The sequence below is a fragment of the Panulirus ornatus genome, chromosome 64 (assembly GCF_036320965.1).
Source record: "Panulirus ornatus isolate Po-2019 chromosome 64, ASM3632096v1, whole genome shotgun sequence".
In the NCBI taxonomy this organism is placed as follows: domain Eukaryota; kingdom Metazoa; phylum Arthropoda; class Malacostraca; order Decapoda; family Palinuridae; genus Panulirus; species Panulirus ornatus.
The window spans coordinates 25,884,251-25,903,237 of NC_092287.1; the positions used below are offsets into that span (position 1 = coordinate 25,884,251).

The following is an 18,987-nucleotide window of genomic DNA, read 5'->3' on the forward strand; positions in this document are numbered from 1 at the left end:
CCACCTTCCTCTCCTCCTACACGTACACATGCCCTACATCCTCGATAAAAACTTTTCACTGCTTCTAACAACTTGCCTCCCACACCATACGTTCTTAATACCTTCCACAGAGCATCTCTATCAACTCTATCATATGCCTTCTCCAGATCCACAAATGCTACATACAAATCCATTTGCCCTTCTAAGTATTTCTCACATACACTCTTCAAAGCAAACACCTGATCCATATATCCTCTACCACTTCTGAAACCACACTGCTCTTCCCCAATCTGATGCTCAGATATATATATATATATATATATATATATATATATATATATATATATATATATATATATATATATATATATGTGTGTGTGTGTGTGTGTGTGTAATATTGCAAGAGGTCACAGCGTATATGTGTATATATAATGCATCTGATATGTGATGACCAAATTATTTTGTCTTCCCAAATATAAGGATTTAGTACATTTTGTTTCAGTTTTTTTTTAATGTATGTACCAGACTTACAGCTAGGTCTAAAAAAGAACTAAATGATGTAAGATTTTGCAGAATGTCAGCGTAATATGAAAGCGGGAGAAAGAAGGTTGCTTTAGCCTAACGGAGAGTCAGCCACGTCTGTGTCAGTTGTTGTGATCCAGGTCGACCAGATTGCTTCTGCCACTTAAGAACTCATATTGTACATATAGTAGGAGTGGTACCTTCTCCAGGGAAAATGGTAAGTGAGATGGTTGTGTGTCTTTGAGCACTTCCTTTTGGATGGGAAATCAGCAGGAGTTTCGAGTTTTATGCATTTTCTCAAGTTAAGGTCTGTGTAACATAGGTTTTTAGCAGCGGACATGGTCCGCGCATTGGTGTTACAATGTACAGTTGATTTTCCAAAAGCAGCTAGTTATGGGCATAGTGATGAAAGAATATTGTATATTGATAATTAATTCGTGTATGAGCACTTCCCTGTTGCAATAACAATATTAAAAACACTAGTTGTGCTTATTTTGCCCAAACTCAAGATCAGCACCAGTTGGTTATTCATTAGTTTAGCTTCTCAATGATAGTACGTTAATGTATATATTGATTTTCTTTTGTAATGCTGTTGTGTGTTTAGAGAACATGAAGTTTTGGAGTATGACTTGAAATTTTATGTATGATAATATATTGAACGATAGGAGCTGAGGTGGTAGCAGTGAGGGATATGCATATCAGGGTAAGTGGGGCATTAATTAATGTAAAAGTAGACAACTCCACCCAGTGGCAGGTTCGAACAATTTGTTTGCTGCACAGGACTACGTGTTGTCTTTTTGTCAACATCCCGCACCATCAGTGCAGTGCTCAGTTTTGGGTATGATGTATATTTTGTCAAGAATATTGAACAGAAAGATAGATATTGACTGTTAGGGTGTTTTGATTAGATATTGATTGGTTTTGTTAATTTGAAAGTTATTTACATCATAACTTTAATGAAAACGTATCTTTTCCTAGATATACTACACTGGCCACGTTTGATATCATTCATTGAAGTGTAATGATGAAACTCATACTCTTCTATTGTTGTTTTATTTTTTAAAATTGCACTAACATTGCTGAAGATCGCTCATAATTTAAAACTGATACTGATGCAGAGCTTAACTGATACATTACCTATATCCATATAGTCACGCATTGAAACAAGCTTTAGATATTGTGTCACTCTGTTCAGAAATGGTTGCACAGTGTATTGAAAATTCAGTAAGAGTTTTGGAAAATTATTTCATTTTGTTGTACACGTTGAGTATCACCTATCCGAAGTGCCTGGGATCAGAAGTGTTTCAGATTTTGGAATATTTGCAAATACGTAATGAGATATCTTAGGGATGGGACTCAAGAAGTCTAATCACAAAATCCATTTATGTTTCATATACACCTTTGAGATCTTCATTTTTAGCTCTATGTTGTGTTTTTCTATTTTTCATTAACTTCTGCTCATCACTTACAGCATAGAACTTCAACAGTTTATCCCTCTTTTTCTTCATGTCATAGATAGTGGTCCTTCCAACACCATACTCTTCTGTAAGACATTTCACACTTAACCTCTGTCCAATTTTTGCAACAGTTTGACTTTCTGTGCTGTAAATAAACATAAATGCTTCCTCTTTTTCTTATCACTGTTACCCATAGGGGTATCTGCAGATTTTTTGACATTTCCAACAATATCTTTGTACCACAGAGCAGAGAATAAACAAAAAACAGTGAGTAATGCACAGTCTGGCAGTGACAATGGTTTGTAACAAATTGGCACCAACCGAGTGTCAGAGCCCAGCTTGGGCAAGTAAGGTGAGGTGTGAAATTTTCCACTTATAATATCATGTTGCCACTCAGTAAAGTTTCGGATTTTGGATTATTTCGGATTTTCGGATTAGGGATGCTCAACCTGTATTATGGTGATAATGGTGAGTTTTTGATATCAGAAATTTGGGTTAGCTAATGTAAAGTAGGAGAATGGTAAATAATCAACCGAACACATGAAAACCTTTCCTGTTACCTGAAATATATACTAGAAATATACCAACAGAACACATTAAAACCAGTCTACACCATTGATAATATTTAATTTACATTGAAAATAGATTTGAATAGTTATGTTTTTTTTTGCGTTGGTAATATAGTTTTGGAAAACTAAATAAAAATCGAGCATGATTTAAGAGCATTCCATTTCCTAATGGATTTTAACCTTTCACCTGCATTCTCTCCGAAATTGCCCTTTTATGGTGTTTAAGAAAAAAAAGGAATATAACTAGACTGATGGCATTTTCCTTATCCATTGAAGTAAATGATGATTATAGGGTTTTCCAGGCATGATTTCATTCTATATACACTCAATCATGTTACTCGCTTAACTTTTTTCGAGGCATGATTTAACACCATGCTTACAAATATTTACGTATAACATATATTTTTACATTTTTTGTTTACGTTATTTACACAAAGCATAATCTATGTTTATGAATAAACAACAAACTTTTATTTTTCTTACTAAAGATATCAACTTTGATTCTAAGGAAATGGTTTATTTTATTAAAAAACTTTGGTGACAGCAGTAATGGATGTGCACATGCGGTATTTTGCTCAGATTATGTACCATATGAGAATCCTCTCTAACAGTATGTTGGTAACTGAAATGCACAGTATTTTTCCAGCTGTGGCAGTAAGCTGTTAGTGAAGACAGCAATCATCAGCTGGGATGTTACCTACTTACGAAAATCAGTCAGACATTATGAATTAAGGTTCAGAAACATGATGTGATATGGCAGAGTTGAAGATATGCTGCAATATATATTTTTCAAAACCCAATTTTCTTTAGGTATAGAAAGAAATTGGTTGATATGCATAGTAATTGTTTGAATTTTGGAAAAAGTATTTGTGCACATGAGAGGTTGTTTTTGGCGAGTCTGTATATTTGTCATTGGTTGGAAAGGGGTACAAACTTATTGAGAACCAACTTGCTCCAAAGGAGTCTATCATTTCCTTGCTTTTGCATTAAGTGCAGCCTTGGACCTGTAAGAGCCCTAGAAAGGGTATAAGTATAGAGTTAAATTTAGTATTTAGAAATAAGCCTCTTTTACCTTCCCATACCTGGAATGAAGATACAGTCATCAGGGAGTACTTTTATTTTGGCTTATATTTTCAGGTGTCAGTGATCAGTAATGTTGAGACTGGTCATGATGACATGATCCATGATGCCCAGATGGACTATTTTGGCACAAGACTGGCAACTTGTTCCTCGGATCGATCTGTCAAAATCTTTGAAGTTAAGGGTTCTTCTCAAACTTTGATTGCAGACCTCAGGGAACATGAGGGACCCGTAAGTCTTACAGATTTGAGATTCTTTTCCACAGTGCTTCATTTTGTTATATAACTTTATATCTTGTTAATTGTAAGTATGAAAAGTTTAAAACAATTGTCAATTAGTTAAGAACTTAATGATTAAATAAAGGGTGAGGAAGACAAGTACTCCCTCAAAGAAAATACGAAGTGATATGATATCCTGCACCTAATTTTCCAAAATATTTTCCTGAAGAAACTCTCATGCATGTGGGACACTTCCACATATAGAAGAAGGTTTTTAGTTTTCAGAAGCTGGAATACACCACTTATGGAGATTCTTTTACCATGGCCACCTTCAGCATCAGAGATATAGATAGAAAGAACCTAATATATTTTCAAAGAAACATTAGAGTAGCAAATATACCCTAGGGAATTAGGTATTTTTAGTGTCTTACATTCTGCTGGGTTAATTCCTCCAAGGTGTATGCATGTTTGCACTTGATTGACCCCACTGAGAGAGGGTGAAGTTCATCTCACTAGAGATTTTAAGATACATAGAAACACCAGATTTATCCTTGAATTTGAAACCTGCTTGATTAGATGTTAAAAAGAAATGCTCTATAGCATTATTAGAATGCACATGATTTTAGAATAAGTTTAAGGACTTCTGGTTACTTGGGTTTTAAAAACAACATTCATTATATTGTCTCCCATTTTGTGTGGATGGCACCTCCTTAAATATTTAAAAAAAGATGAAAATGGATTTCTAGTTCTGCTACTTGAAAAAACACCAGGCTCATATTCACTATAATGATTAACACTTTCTTGATTATGTCTTGCCATGTGGGTAAGAAGTTTGAAAAAGCATGACAGGTTATGTCCTCAGTGTTGGGAGTGTAGTATGGTAAATTACTAGCAATTATTCTCAAAGATGGTTAAAACATTTAATACACTTACTCTCTGCAGGTTTGGCAGGTGGCATGGGCACATCCAATGTATGGGAATATTTTGGCATCATGCAGTTATGACCGGAAAGTGATAATTTGGCAAGAAGATGGTCATAAATGGAAAAAAATTCATGAGTATGCCAACCATGACTCCTCTGGTAATCCATCATATGTTTACTTGTTGATGATTAGTATTGTCAGCTTCATGTTCAAATTTATTTCCATTTTATGTCCCATTGATTGCATTTATGGATAGGGCTGAGAAGGTGACTATGTTTTAAGAATTCTGTTACCTGTATCATGTTTTGCCACTGAAAAAATTGTTATGAAAAGGAAATGTATTTTACTCTAATCTAGACCATATCTGGAGAAAATTTTCTCATCAGATTCCTTTTTTTCCCCCATATTAAAGAATTATACTGTAATTACACTTAGTTTAGCTCTTTTTGTGCAATAGATAGTTTTCCTGCTACCTTGTATGTCACATGAATGATCCTTTGGTAAATCTATGAATCCCCAGATTATTTTCCACTTGAGTGATCAGGGCCTGAACGTACATGAAAGACATGCAAGAAATAGAGTGAATTGGAACAGTGTGGGGTACTAGGGTTGATGTGCTGTCAGTGGACTGAACCAGGGCATGTGAGATGTCTGGGGTAAACCATGGAAAGGTCTGTGGGGCCTGGATGTGGATAGGGAGCTGTGGTTTTGGTGCATTACATATGACAGCTAGAGACTGAGTGTTAACGAATGTGGGGTGATGCTGGGAATGGAGTGAAGGCAAGCAAGTATGAATATGTACATTTGTATATATGTATGTCTGTTTGTGTATATATATGTATGTGTACATGTTGATATGTATGTATATGTATATGAAGTTGTGCGTTCATATGCACTTATTCGTATGTATATGTACATGTATGGGCTATGTACATATATGCATATATGAGTGGATGGGTTGTTCTTCATTTGTTTCTGGGCACCACCTCACTGTTATGGAAAATAGTGATCAAGTATAATGAATATTAGATATCATGAAAGATATATCTTTTCTGAATATCATTAATGCAGAGAATGTATGGAAGTAGTGAAGTGGACGATGGTGAAACCATTGTTAGGAATCTGCTGGTGTCTTTGGTTAGCACTTGCCACTAGTATAAGTCTCTCATTTGCAATTTTTTCTATAGTTTTCAGAGTTTCTTTACCTTTTTTTTTTTTTTTTTTTTTTTTTTTTTATACTTTGTCGCTGTCTCCCGCGTTTGCGAGGTAGCGCAAGGAAACAGACAAAGAAATGGCCAACCCCCCCCCCCCCCCATACACATGTACATACACACGTCCACACACGCAAATATACATACCTACACAGCTTTCCATGGTTTACCCCAGACGCTTCACATGCCTTGCTTCAATCCACTGACAGCACGTCAACCCCTGTATACCACATGACTCCAATTCACTTATTTCTTGCCCTTGATCCCTCCTGGCTGTTTACCCGATCACACTAACAATTTTTAATCCATTGACACCTCAATTTGTCTTCCATTTTCATTCGTTTCCTCCACTCCTGGAACATATATTTTGTACATTTCATATTGTCATTATCTGAGTTCTCACTCTATTATTCAACATCTCTTATGTTTCTCGTCCCACCTCACGTAGCAAACAATTGCAAAATTCACCAATCTTCTGCTCATCTTCATACAGCTGCTTATTGTATGGCAACACATCTCTTACCTTTTGTTAACTTACTGATAAGTCCATTCACCATCAATTGTCCTAAACTTATTTCCAAAATGTTCCATATTGCACGACATCATGATATCATTATGTATTCCAACCATTACAAATTGTTTCATAAAATGTCTACAAAACATACCATTTTGCTTTCCGTAGATAGTGTCTCTGACTTCCATCACATTTTTCTAAGTTCCAATGCCCTTATTTATCAAATGTTGCTTCATCACTGTCAAGAAATGATTTACATGTCAATTGTAATTATTATGTTACATTAACAGGACCCCTTTTTTGCATCAGCATCAGGCCTGATTTATTAGTCTAGTTCCTTCATGTAGTATCCAGTCTCAAAGAATACCCTTTATTTCATTAAGTTTTGTAGGGCTTTACCTGCCAGTCTACCCTTCAGGGTGGAAATCTAGCCATGTCCATGGGTTGGGATCACATGTAATAGAGTGTAATAATGTTGCAAGTGTGTCTGTATGGAGAGAGTGCAGGGCAACTGAGCAGTACATACTTCCTGCTCCAAGAGTCCCTTTTGTCATCATGAGGCTCCTGCAGTGCTCAGGAAACTGGCTGCATCCACAGACTGGGACCATAGGTTATAAAGTGTACAGTGTCTTTGGGTGGAGAGAGTCTGCAAGGGTGTGTGGGTGGCCCCCCTTGTATTTTCAAAGACAGTTCATGGCTAAGGTTTATTGCATGTACAAGCATATGACACTTTCAGGGTGAAATCATCATACATATGGTTCACTTAGACTATTCTACGATGGTGTGAGCACCAGTAACCCAACCTGGGTGTGCCTCAGGCTATCTTGAGGGAAGGATATTCTGTCTTTGCTCTTCTTGGCCTCTTCTTGGCTGCCACTTCTATTTAGGAATTATGCTTCTGGGCAGTGTATTGCTTCCAGCTGTGCTTGAAGATGGTTGGCTCTTACCTTTCTAATGAGGAGAAAGCCTGAATCTCTCTTGGAAGTAATAAAATGTGGGTACACATGAGATTTCTAGGTGCACTGGGCTATCAGAACACATAATGAGATGGCTGCTTCTGCAACACCTTATCAGTGCATCACCTTATTCAGGAGATCAACACTATGAACCCAAGAGGTTGCTGCTTCTGGAACACCTTATCAGTGCATCACCTCATTCAGGAGATCAACACTTTGTGAACCCAAAACATAAACTCACAGTACTTCAGGAACCTTACTAATTCTGTGCCCAGATCTCTTCAGAATGGTAACTAAAGCCAAGGAAAGACAAAGTGTTAAAATAAAAGTGTAACATCCCTTTGAAAATGTATGGGGAGGTGCAAAAGTTTTTTTTTTCAGCCATTGTAGTGATGTGTGTGTGTTTATGACACTGTGCTTGACTTTAGATGAACATGTTTGCAGTGTTTCCAGGCAGAAATGAAATGGAGTGGGAATCAGGGGAAGGGAAGAGTTTCATATGACATTCTCTGTCCCTGATGTAACAGGCATCAGAACAGGAGCCACCAAAACATGATTTAGGGAAGAAAAGTATGGTACAAGAGGAGATGTACGATTCCATCCGAGCCAAGATAATTGGCACTGTACATATAGTATAGTGTAAGGTATCCCGGCATCCAAAGTAATACCTGCCTAAAGAAAAATCAGTAAAGAAGCCATGCTGGGATGACCACTGAGCTCTCCCAAAGCACTAAAGGTGGCATTTTGAGGGGAGATATTGGGTGAGCATACCCACATTATTGGGACAGAATAAGATTGTTATAAGACCTAGTGAGGGTAGATGTAGTGTTTGTATAGTGGGATAGTAGTAGTAGTAGTGGTGAAAAAAGAATATGAATGTATTGGAAGATTGGTTGTGATATTCAGGAACTCAAGCTGGGTGATTTCATCATTTGTTGAAAATTAAGATGGAAAAAAAGAAAGGACTTTGGCTCCAGTGGGATCATCTAAGGCAGAGCCCAACCAATCTTTGAGGTATATTCTGAAATCCCTTCATAGAGAACTTAAGAACACGGATGTGAAGAGAGCAGTACTTTTGAAGAGAAAGCGAGAAAGTCAGAGATGTACATAAGTGAATTGGGGAAGGGGTTAATATACAAAAGATAAAAGCAGTCATAGACAGTTGAGAAATTTTGAGTCAGATGGCTTCAGAATTGGTGGACTCAAGATCAGTGATGTAAGGAATATGAGACAATGTTACAGGTGGCATAAAAACCATCCTTGGAGCAGAAATAATGGTGAAGATTGAAATTAGTGATCTAATGGTATAGAGAAGAAGCAGCTCAAGACAGGTGGGTTTCAGAGAGGACCAGACAGATGGCACTATTCTGCAGAAGGAGGGTTAGATTTGAGACTTCGAGAGTTGCAGAAATAAGTGGAAAAAGACTCAGGGTCTAGGAGCTGTGTCTGAAGAAATAGGGTTTTCATGGGGTTTCTTCAAACCATCCACCAGTAGCCAAAATGTTTAGGAAATCTTTGTGTATCCCTTTTCCATATTAGTGAGAAAAGGCATTCTTAACAGAATTTGTTCTTCATTACACTGAGGTACATTCGCTTATGGTTTCCAGATGGGCTGTAATGCAGTGAGCTGGGCGCCTGCTGTTGCATCTGGTTCAGCTGACGGCTCTGGTAAAACGGGACCTGCAGTACAACGTATTGTCACTGGTGGATGTGACACTTATGTCAAAATCTGGAGATTTGAAAATGCCAGTGGGGAATGGACGGAAGAGAGCAAGTTAGAGGGACACTCAGATTGGGTACGGGATGTGGCCTGGGCACCCTCCATTGGTCTTTCTCGCTCTATCATTGCATCTTGCTCCCAGGTGAGATATTTAACCAACTTCTTTTTGTTTATGGATTTATGCTTATTGTACTTCCACAGCCAGGTTCAATTTCATTGACCAAAGGAGTAGTAGCCCCAACTTTTATGTAATAACTAATAAAGCCCATTACTTATAGGTAATACAGAAGACTAAATTATCAATTAATATTTTTATTTTTTATTTCTAAGTAGTTATGAAACAATTGAATAACATAATTACTTATATTCTGCACTGGATGTCCATAATCTGCTTGCTTTTATGTCCAGGTTATTTTATTGGGCATGTATTCAAAATGTTTTTAAGATTTAAAAAAAGAAACCCCTATAATTTCTTAGCTTATTGCTAGACTTAAGCACTATACTTGCGTCCAGCTGCCCTGTGGGTGCTTTATACCCAGTTTTGGTTTACAGCAAAGCAAGCATCTGCTTACCTTGTAACTCATATTCTGTGTTTAGACAATTATGACCCTCTCTATTTTTAAGCATCTCGGTGTCTTTATCATGGCTCTTTCTTAGATGCTACACAGACACACTCATACACACATACTTCGTATAATATTATCAAATGTTTATATACATAAACGCCCACACATACACATATACATACCTATACATTTCAACATATACATACATATACGTACACAGACATATACATATATACACATATACATATTCATACTTGTTGCTTTCTTCCATTCCTGTCGCCACCTCGCCACACATGAAATAGCCACCACCACACACACACACTGCTGCAAAGCGACATTCACTGGGAACCAAAAACATTCCTCTCTGCCTACTTGTACATATGCCTTACATCCCTGGTAAAAACTTTTAACTGCTTCTAACAACTTACATCCCTCACCATATACTCTTAATACCTTCCACAAAGTATCTCTGTCAACCCTATCATATGCCTTCTCCAGATCCATAAATGCTACATACAGATCCATCTGTTTTTCTAAGTCTTTCTCACATACATTCTTCAAAGCAAACACCTGATCTACACATCCTCTACTACTTCTGAAACCAAACTGCTCTTCCCCAGGCTGATGCTCTGTACATGTCTTTACCCTCTCAGTCAATACCTTCCCATATAATTTCCATATTTATTGGAGAATTGTGGTATGTGGAGTTGAAACACTGTCAGTGGGCTGAAGCAGGTGGGGTAAATGATAGAAGTGGTCTTTGGGTTTTGGGATGATCTCTTGTCAAGGTTTAGTATACATGACAGCTAGAGAGTGGGTGTGAGCAAATGAGGCAGATGTTTTGTCCCAACCTGGCAGTAGTACCTCACTGAAGTTGGAAGCCATGAACAAGTCTGAACAAAATTAGTTAAATTATCTGGCTTCCTATCACGATGGTCACCCTCCTTGAATATCCCTAGTGTTTCTTTGGAGTTACACATTTTTTTATATCAATTTATATCCTATTTTGATCCTGTGCAACCTTAGCATCCTCTGTATTATCAAATGGAGATTTCCCTAAAGAAGTAATGCTAATAGAGCAGATGTATGTAATTGATAGCACTGCTGTAGGAATCATCACTGTGGTAGAGACATTTCTTTATGTGTCAAGTGTAGCATTTCCTGCAATATAGAAAGATGGATTAAGGATGGGTCAAGATAAACATGTCTTTTATACAATACACGTCCAGAATATTGTATGCTTTTCTCCTGAAGTACAGATGGGTGACTTAAGGAGTTTCAAAAGGTGAGGTTAAGATTCTGCCCCTTGTGGTGTGTCTTCTTTGGCTGTGTCCACTTTGCAGTCATACATGGCAATAGAACCATTTACAGTAGAGTCTTACTATTATGTTTTCTAGTACTCCCCACAGTGTTTCCCACCCCTTTTTATTTCTGTATTCATATTTCAGCAGTGATATATTTACAAAGCATATAGAAGTTATAGGTTTGCTCATACAGATTCTTTAGTTGTTTAGAAAATAATGTAGCTCCTTATTCCATGTAGTAGTTATGATATATAATAACTTTAGCATCAGACAAATTCTTGTACTTCTTAGCTCTTAATACCATAAATTTTTTACATGACATATTTCAAAAGGTGAATATACAAATGCACACAGGCTTAATGCTATTTTGTGCGACAGGATCGTCGTGTAATTATATGGATCAATGATGGCGTGACAGGTGTGTGGCAACCAAGAGAACTAAATACCTTTGATGATGTTATTTGGCATGTCAGCTGGTCTGTCACTGGCAATATACTAGCTGTATCTGGTGGTGACAATAAGGTTAGTGCATAAGTGATTTCATAGATTTTACTTGAAATTAATTTCATAATGAGGATTTTCAGTGATTGTAACTTTCAAGAACCTATGTGCTCATTCCTCTCTTTTTTTTATATGGGCATATTTATTTTTAAGGTCCAAATATGAATACAACATTAGTTTGTAGATGCAAATAAAGTTCATTATGTTTTGCAGATATCATTCTGCTTTAAGGTACGAAAAAAACCAGTATAATATACGTAGATTATTTTGCCACTGCAGTTTTTCCCTTCAGTTTTTGGTCTGTTTCAATTGTGAAATGTATGAGTTCAAAGCAGAGGATTTACTTAATGTTCAGATTAATAACAAAAGTTATTGATATGACGAATGAATTTAGGGTGTATTTTTAGTCCAATGTTTATTCCACTGGGTAATTTAGTGTTTTCCATCAGTGTTTATCATTTCGCAAACTTAATTATAGTTATGGACATCTTAGACTTTCATTTTCAGTCTTTAGCCATGATAAATAACATTCTCATTTTGTTAGAACATGAATGTCGTTTTCATGGATCCTAAGATAGGGTCAAAAGATGGAGCCATTTATATGTTGCCAGTATGAATTTCTGAGATTGTCGTGGGAAGGTTTAGTAGAAAAAGGCATTCCTGTGATTCAACATTAAAGCCTTGACTGTGGCTGCTCTAGATATGTAGTTTGCCCCAATGTGGCAGTTATCAATAGATTTTTAATGATACTCTGTTAACTTTTCATCTTACAATTCAAAAGATCAGATTCAAGTGAGAAACTGCAGGAGTTGGTGTCTGAGTTAGGAGTGTGTGAAAGGGAAAAGTTGAGAGTAAATGTGAATGAAAGCAAGGATATTAGTATAAGCAATGCAAAAAGGCAAGTTAGTTGGGATGTGAGTTTGAATGAAGAAAACTTGGAGGAAAGGGATGTTTTTAGATAATTGGAGTGGACTTAGTAGTGAATTGAAACCAAGCAGAAATTTGTCTTTCTACACAAAAGTGATTTCTTTGTTGTATTTTCTTTGAACCATTAGGTAAGCCTTTGGAAAGAGAGCCTGGAAGGACAATGGGTGTGCCTAAGTGACTCTGCAAAAGGGCAGCCAGCTTCTGAACAACGAACCCTGTAATAACAGCTTGTGGATGTAGAGTTATCAGCAGTTAGATCTTACATAAACCACACAGCAGTGACACTAAACTGTTTTCAGTAAGATATAGTTACTTGAAATATTCATCACTAAATTGTTAAGTTGTAAATATGTAATACTATTTTGTGAATGACGTTATATATTGAGTGACATTAATTGCTAAATTTTGGGGATTGCTGTACTGTCGTATCTTCATGTCTGTTGAGATACAGTATCGGTATCTTTAAACATTTACCAGGTATAGCAGATTTGACCCTAGATTTGTTAAAGATTCTATATTGGAGTCATAAGCAAACTATGAATTTCAAGTATTATTTTTTTGTAATCTTTGGTAATCAACATTTAGTTACAGGAGCAGCATTTACAAAAAAGATTAGTGTTGCATTTTTACATAAGAACCTCTTAAATGTATTTAGATTTGTGTTCACTGCTGTACTTTATGGGTATGTAAATGTTTTCTGTGACAGTGATGAATAATATCTTTATATTCAAGGAAAATAAACACTTTGGAATATTGAGAGTTTTTTAGCATTATGTATTTATGACAGGTCTTATCATATTCTTAAATATATTATGTATATTAATTTTCTATATAATTACGGTAATCCATGCAGCTTTACATAAAATCTTCAACTATGTATGTTGCATCTCTTTCTACAGTACTGAGTTTACCAAACTTTAGTGTAATAGAATAAGAACAGCATATTTTGATCAGATGAATTTCCCCATAAAACCTGAAACCAAAACCTTTCAGTTTCAAAGTTAAGAGAGACTGCTCAACAAATGTCTCATCAGATGCCTGACAGCATACCTTTTTTGGACAATCTTAAGCCAAGTGTTTTTGCTTCAAACTCATGCACGGTACATTGAGGGACCACATGTGGCCTTAGCTGTACTAAAATCCTGTTGGAAACTTTTGGATACAACAGTGTTGAAAGTACTTGTGAGATAGCGACCAAGAATTCTCACTATTCTTGGTTTTATGGGTTTTAGTTCAGAGGTTTTCAATGTTGAAACTGGGTATGGGACTGGATGCCCAAGTAAAACACCAGATATTGTGTTTAAAGTTTACTTACTCATTAAAATATCACAACTAAATATTATACATAATATTTATTCCTGGGGATAGGGGAGAAAGAATACTTCCCATGCATTTCCCACATGTCGTAGAAGGCGACTAAAGGGAACAGAAGCAGGGGCTAGAAACCCTCCCTTCCTTGTATTTTAAGTTTCTAAAGGGGGAAACAGAAGGAGGAGTTGTGTGGGAAGTGCTCATCCTCCTCGATCAAGGCTCAGATTAAGATGTCTAAATGTGTGTGGATATAACTAAGATGAGAAAAAAGGACAGATAGGTAGTATGTTTGAGGAAAGGAACGTGGATGTTTTGGCTCTGAGTGAAACAAAGATCAAGGGTAAAGGGGAAGGGTGGTTTGGGAATGTCTTGGGAGTAAAGACATGGGTTGGTGAGAGGACAAGAGCAAAGGAAGGAGTAGCACTAATGAAGTAGGAATTGTGGGAGTATGTGATAGAGTGTGAGAAAGTAAATTCTAGATTGATATGGATAAAACTGAAAGTGGATGGAGAGAGATGGGTGATTATTAGTGCCTATGCACCTGGTCATGAGAAGAAAGATCATGAGAGTCAAGTGTTTTGGGAGCAGCTGAGTGAGCGTGTTAGCAGCTTTGATGCACGTGACTGGGTTATAGTGATGGATGATTTGAATGCAAAGGTGAGTAATGTGGTAGTTGAGAGTATAATTAGTGTACATGGGGTGTTCAGTGTTGTAAATGGAAATGGTGAAGAGCTTGTAAATTTGTGTGCTGAAAAAGCACTGGCGATTGGCAATACCTGGTTTAAAAAGAGAGATATACATAAGTATACTTATGTAAGTAGGAGAGATGGCCAGAGAGCATTATTGGATTACGTGTTAATTGATAGGCGCGTGAAAGAGAGACTTTTGGATGTTAATGTGCTGAGAGGGGCAACTGGAGGGATGTCTGATCATTACCTTGTGGAGGTGAAGATGAAGATTTGTAGAGGTTTTCAGAAAAGAAGAGAGAATGTTGGGATGAAGAGAGTGGTGAGAGTAAGTGAGCTTGGAAAGGAGACATGTGAGGAGGGTGAAAAGCATGCAAGGAATAGAGTGAATTGGAACGATGTGGTATACTGGGTTTGACGTGCTGTCAGTAGATTGAACTAGGGTATGTGAAGCGTCTGGGGTAAACCATGGAAAGTTTCATGGGGCCTGGATGTGGAAAGGGAGCTGTGGTTTTGGTGCATTACACGTGACAGTTAGAAACTGTGTCCTTTGTTGTCTTTTCCTAGCACTACCTCACGCGTGTGGGGGGAGGGGGTGTGATTTCATGTGTGGCGGGGTGGCTACGGGAATGGATGAAAGCAGCAAGTATGAATATGTACAGTGTATATATGTATGTATGTATGTGTTGAAATGTATGTTCATGAATAATATGATACTGGTATGTCTTCAAATCCTCTTTGAACACAGGTGAAGTTCCTAATGAATGGAGATCCCTGTATAACACTTGCTTTTAAGAACAGAGAGAAGGAGTCCTTAAATTGCATATCTGTCCTTGACACATTATTTCAAAAGTGCTTGAGTGTATAATTTAAGAACTAATGAGACATCAATAGGAACAATATGGTAGCTTCCATCAGGGCTTAAGAAGTAAGAGGGGTTGCCTTACCAACTTGCTTTGCTTCTTGGATGATCTTAGTAATGCAGTGGATCAACATTTTTGTTTGGATGTTAGGTACTGAATCTGCAAAAAAAGGTAACTGACAGAGTGTTACATCAAAGTTAGATGGGTGTACTGGAAGCAGTGGGTGTAAAATTGAAAATTTTAGCATGGGTAGAGCCCATAGAGTTAATCCTCGAATTAGTTACTTGTGTATAGCAGTCTGCCCCAAAGGTCTGTAGTGGAACCAGTTCTCTTCAAAATTTATACTAAAACCTGCTCAAAAGCCTAAAATCAGAGTCAGCTATTTGTTTATGCTGTTAGGATATGAGTTATTAAGACTAACAGATGTGGAGGCAGTACAGAGACATGAATAAATTGGAAGAATGGAATACAAAGTGATCATTATCTTTCAGTGTAGTTGCAAGACCATCTTTCTTAAAAAGAAATGTAGAACAGAGTACTGTTTAAATTGAGCCATTCTGGAGAAATCCAAAGGTGCGGTCCTTGGGGTGCTGACTGGATCATACTTGAAACCACCTGCACATGTACTGTAAGTAGCAGCCAAAGTTTACAGTATGATAGGAATGAATAAGAGAAACTTCACATTTATTAACAAATAAATATTCCAATTTCTGTACCTGACCTTTGTTAAACCCATTATTGAACATTCGGTCCCATGCTGGTTATCATATCTCATCAGAGATACATATCTGTTTGAGCAGGTGCAGCATGGAGCAACTAAGCTACTTCCTGAAGTAGCTGACAAGACAAAAAGAATGCAGAGGATATGACTGACTTCTACAAGTTCCTGCATGGACAAGACATCCTTTTCTCAAATTTCAAGAATAGCAAAAACAACTTTAGAGATCACAGTCTCAGACTAATAGAACCAAAGCAAAGGAGATCTACCACGAAATGGAATAGGTTTGCTATCAGAACAGTTACCTTTTGAAATTGCAAGAAAACCCTGAAATTTGTCAAACTCGGTTGTAAATAATTGAAACACGCTAGAGTAACAATGTATGCCTTCCACTTGGCCATAATTAGCTGAAATGTACCAGAGTAACATAATGTATGCCATCCACATAGCCTAAATTGTATTAAAATGAACTGTTAGAACAATGTTTGATATAGAATTAGACATTTGTTGACAAAAAATTATTTTGCCTTAGAGCTCTCACAAGATTGGTCTTTTAAACATCTAAATCTTAAAATAGTGTCATTGTATAAAGACAATGGGGGATGAAGGTGAGTGGTCAAATTACAAAGGTATAAGTATGTTGAGTATATCTTTTAAGTTGTATGAAAGGGTACTGATTGAGAGGATAAGGGTATGTACAAGGCATCAGACAGGTTAGGAGCAGGGTGGTTGCAGAAGTGGAGGATGTATGGATCAGATGTTTGCTGTAAAGAATGTGTGAAATATGGTTTGGACATATGGAGAGAATGAGCGAGGTAAGGTTGACAAAGAGGATATGTGTGTCAGAAGTGGAAGGAACATGGAGAATGGGGAGACCAAAATGGAACTGGAAGGACGATTTTGAGCAACTGGAGCCTGAACATTGATTATTTTCTTGTGAATTAAAAGAGCACCATAAAAGAATGATGAAGCAATGAAGAAGCAAGTGATGTAGGCCTTGACACTCACATATGCACATATACATATATATATATATATATCAACATATACATACACATGAACAGACATATATACACGTAATGCACTGAAACGACAGCCCCACAGACCTTTCCATAGTTTACCCCGACACTTCACATGCCCTGGTTCAGTCCATTGACAGCACATCGACCCTAGTATACCACATCGTTCCATTTCACTCTATTCCTTTCATGCCTCTCACCCTCCTGTATGTTCAGGCCCGATTTCTCAAAATCTTTTTCACTCCATCCTTCCACCTCCGATTTGGTCTCCCACTTCTCCTTGTTCCCTCCACCTCTAACACATAAATTCTCTTCATCAATCTTTTCTCACTCATTCTCTCCATATAACCAAACCATTTCAACAAACCCTCTTCTGCTCTCTCAACCACACAATATATTTCAACACATCTCTTACACTTTCATTACTTATTCGATCAAACCACCTTACACCACACTGTCCTCAAACATTTCATTTCCAACACATCCACCCTCCTCCATACAACCCTATTTATAGCCCATGCCTCACAGCCATATAACATTGTTGGAACTACTAGTCCTTCAGACATACCCATTTTTGCTCCGAGATAACATTCTCACCCACACATTCTTCACTCCCAGAACCTTCACCCCCTCCCCCACCCTGTGGCTCACTTCTGCTTCCATGGTTCCATCTGCTGCTAAGTCTACTCCCAGATATCTAAAACACTTCACATCCTCCAATTTTCTCCATTTAAACTTACTGATTTATAAATACATATTCACATTCTCTAAACAGTTACAAAAAAGATTCAGAGGGAGTTCATCACTCAATGAGTTATAATAATGAGACTAAGCCTAAGTTCCCTACATATCTGTCAGTATTTCAACTGTTAGCAGATTTTTTTAATGTACTGCAATAAAATATAAAACTAACAATCATTGTATCATAACTGAATACATTGATGTTAAAGATGGACCAAAATCTGGAATAATGAACTAAATATATTTCACAAAAAATATGATGGAACTACATATACATCTTAAAGAATGAAGACATGAATGTGGAATTTATACTGATTTATAATGAAGTCACCAAAATACTATATAAATGAGGTGACCACCGCTGGAAAGACGTCAATACCAGGTTGTTTGTGGCCATTACCTCTTTTACTAATAAGCTCAAGATTTTCATATCTCTGAAAAATGAAGGGATTTATTACTTGTTTATTGTTTCATCATTATATAAAGTTATTTAATCTCGTACGATAAATGTTTTTCTTCGCTTCATTTCGGTATTTAAGATATGTATGGGCTTGGGATAACAGTTTGGTGGAAGCTCCAAGGCGAATGTTTTAACATTCAATATCAAGTATTACTCTACCAGCTCATCTGAACACAATTTAGGCAATATGGAATGGAAAGATCATGTTCTAATACGTTCAGGCTAATTTCGGGGATTTTATCGTACTGATGGGAATGGATGCCTCGAGTGGAGTAATAAGGCCAGCAACTCACTTTTAAATCATGATAGTGTCAGTAGTTTGACTTGGAGCAAGACTGGTACAGGTGTTAGAGGTTAAACAACTTAAAACATGTAATTTACTGCCTCACTGATTATGACTAATTGAGCATATTGCAAGTTACATGAATTCGTTCAGGCGGCTATAATACTAGTTATATAATCATCCGTTTCTCTGGTTCTTTCACCTGCATCTGTTTTCTGATTTTGCGCATGATATCCTTGGAAGGGTGGTTGACCCCTGAAGTTAACAAGTCCTGTAGGACTGGCTGACACCTTAACCAGTCAGCTGAGGCTGGTGTTTGTTTACGTCGCAGGAGGCGAGGCGCTCCCCTCTGCTCCCTTGTCCTTCACCCAGGCTGGCCACTGCCACATGCACCCACATTTCCACCATTTTCCGCCAATATAATCAATAAGAAGCTAGTTTATCACGATTCTTTACACC

The 18,987-nt window shown here is 37.2% G+C and overlaps 1 protein-coding gene across 1 annotated transcript; it reads left to right on the plus strand.

Moving 5' to 3' along the window:
- Positions 1 to 580: 580 nt before the first annotated feature.
- LOC139746247 (protein SEC13 homolog) lies at positions 581 to 13,200 on the plus strand. The gene is made up of 8 exons (XM_071657253.1): positions 581 to 718; positions 3,665 to 3,838; positions 4,768 to 4,992; positions 7,957 to 8,018; positions 8,468 to 8,532; positions 9,014 to 9,291; positions 11,398 to 11,541; positions 12,576 to 13,200. The coding sequence occupies exons 1-8, from the start codon at positions 716 to 718 to the stop codon at positions 12,666 to 12,668; spliced, it is 1,044 nt and encodes a 347-aa protein (XP_071513354.1). The 5' UTR covers positions 581 to 715; the 3' UTR covers positions 12,669 to 13,200.
- Positions 13,201 to 18,987: the final 5,787 nt, after the last annotated feature.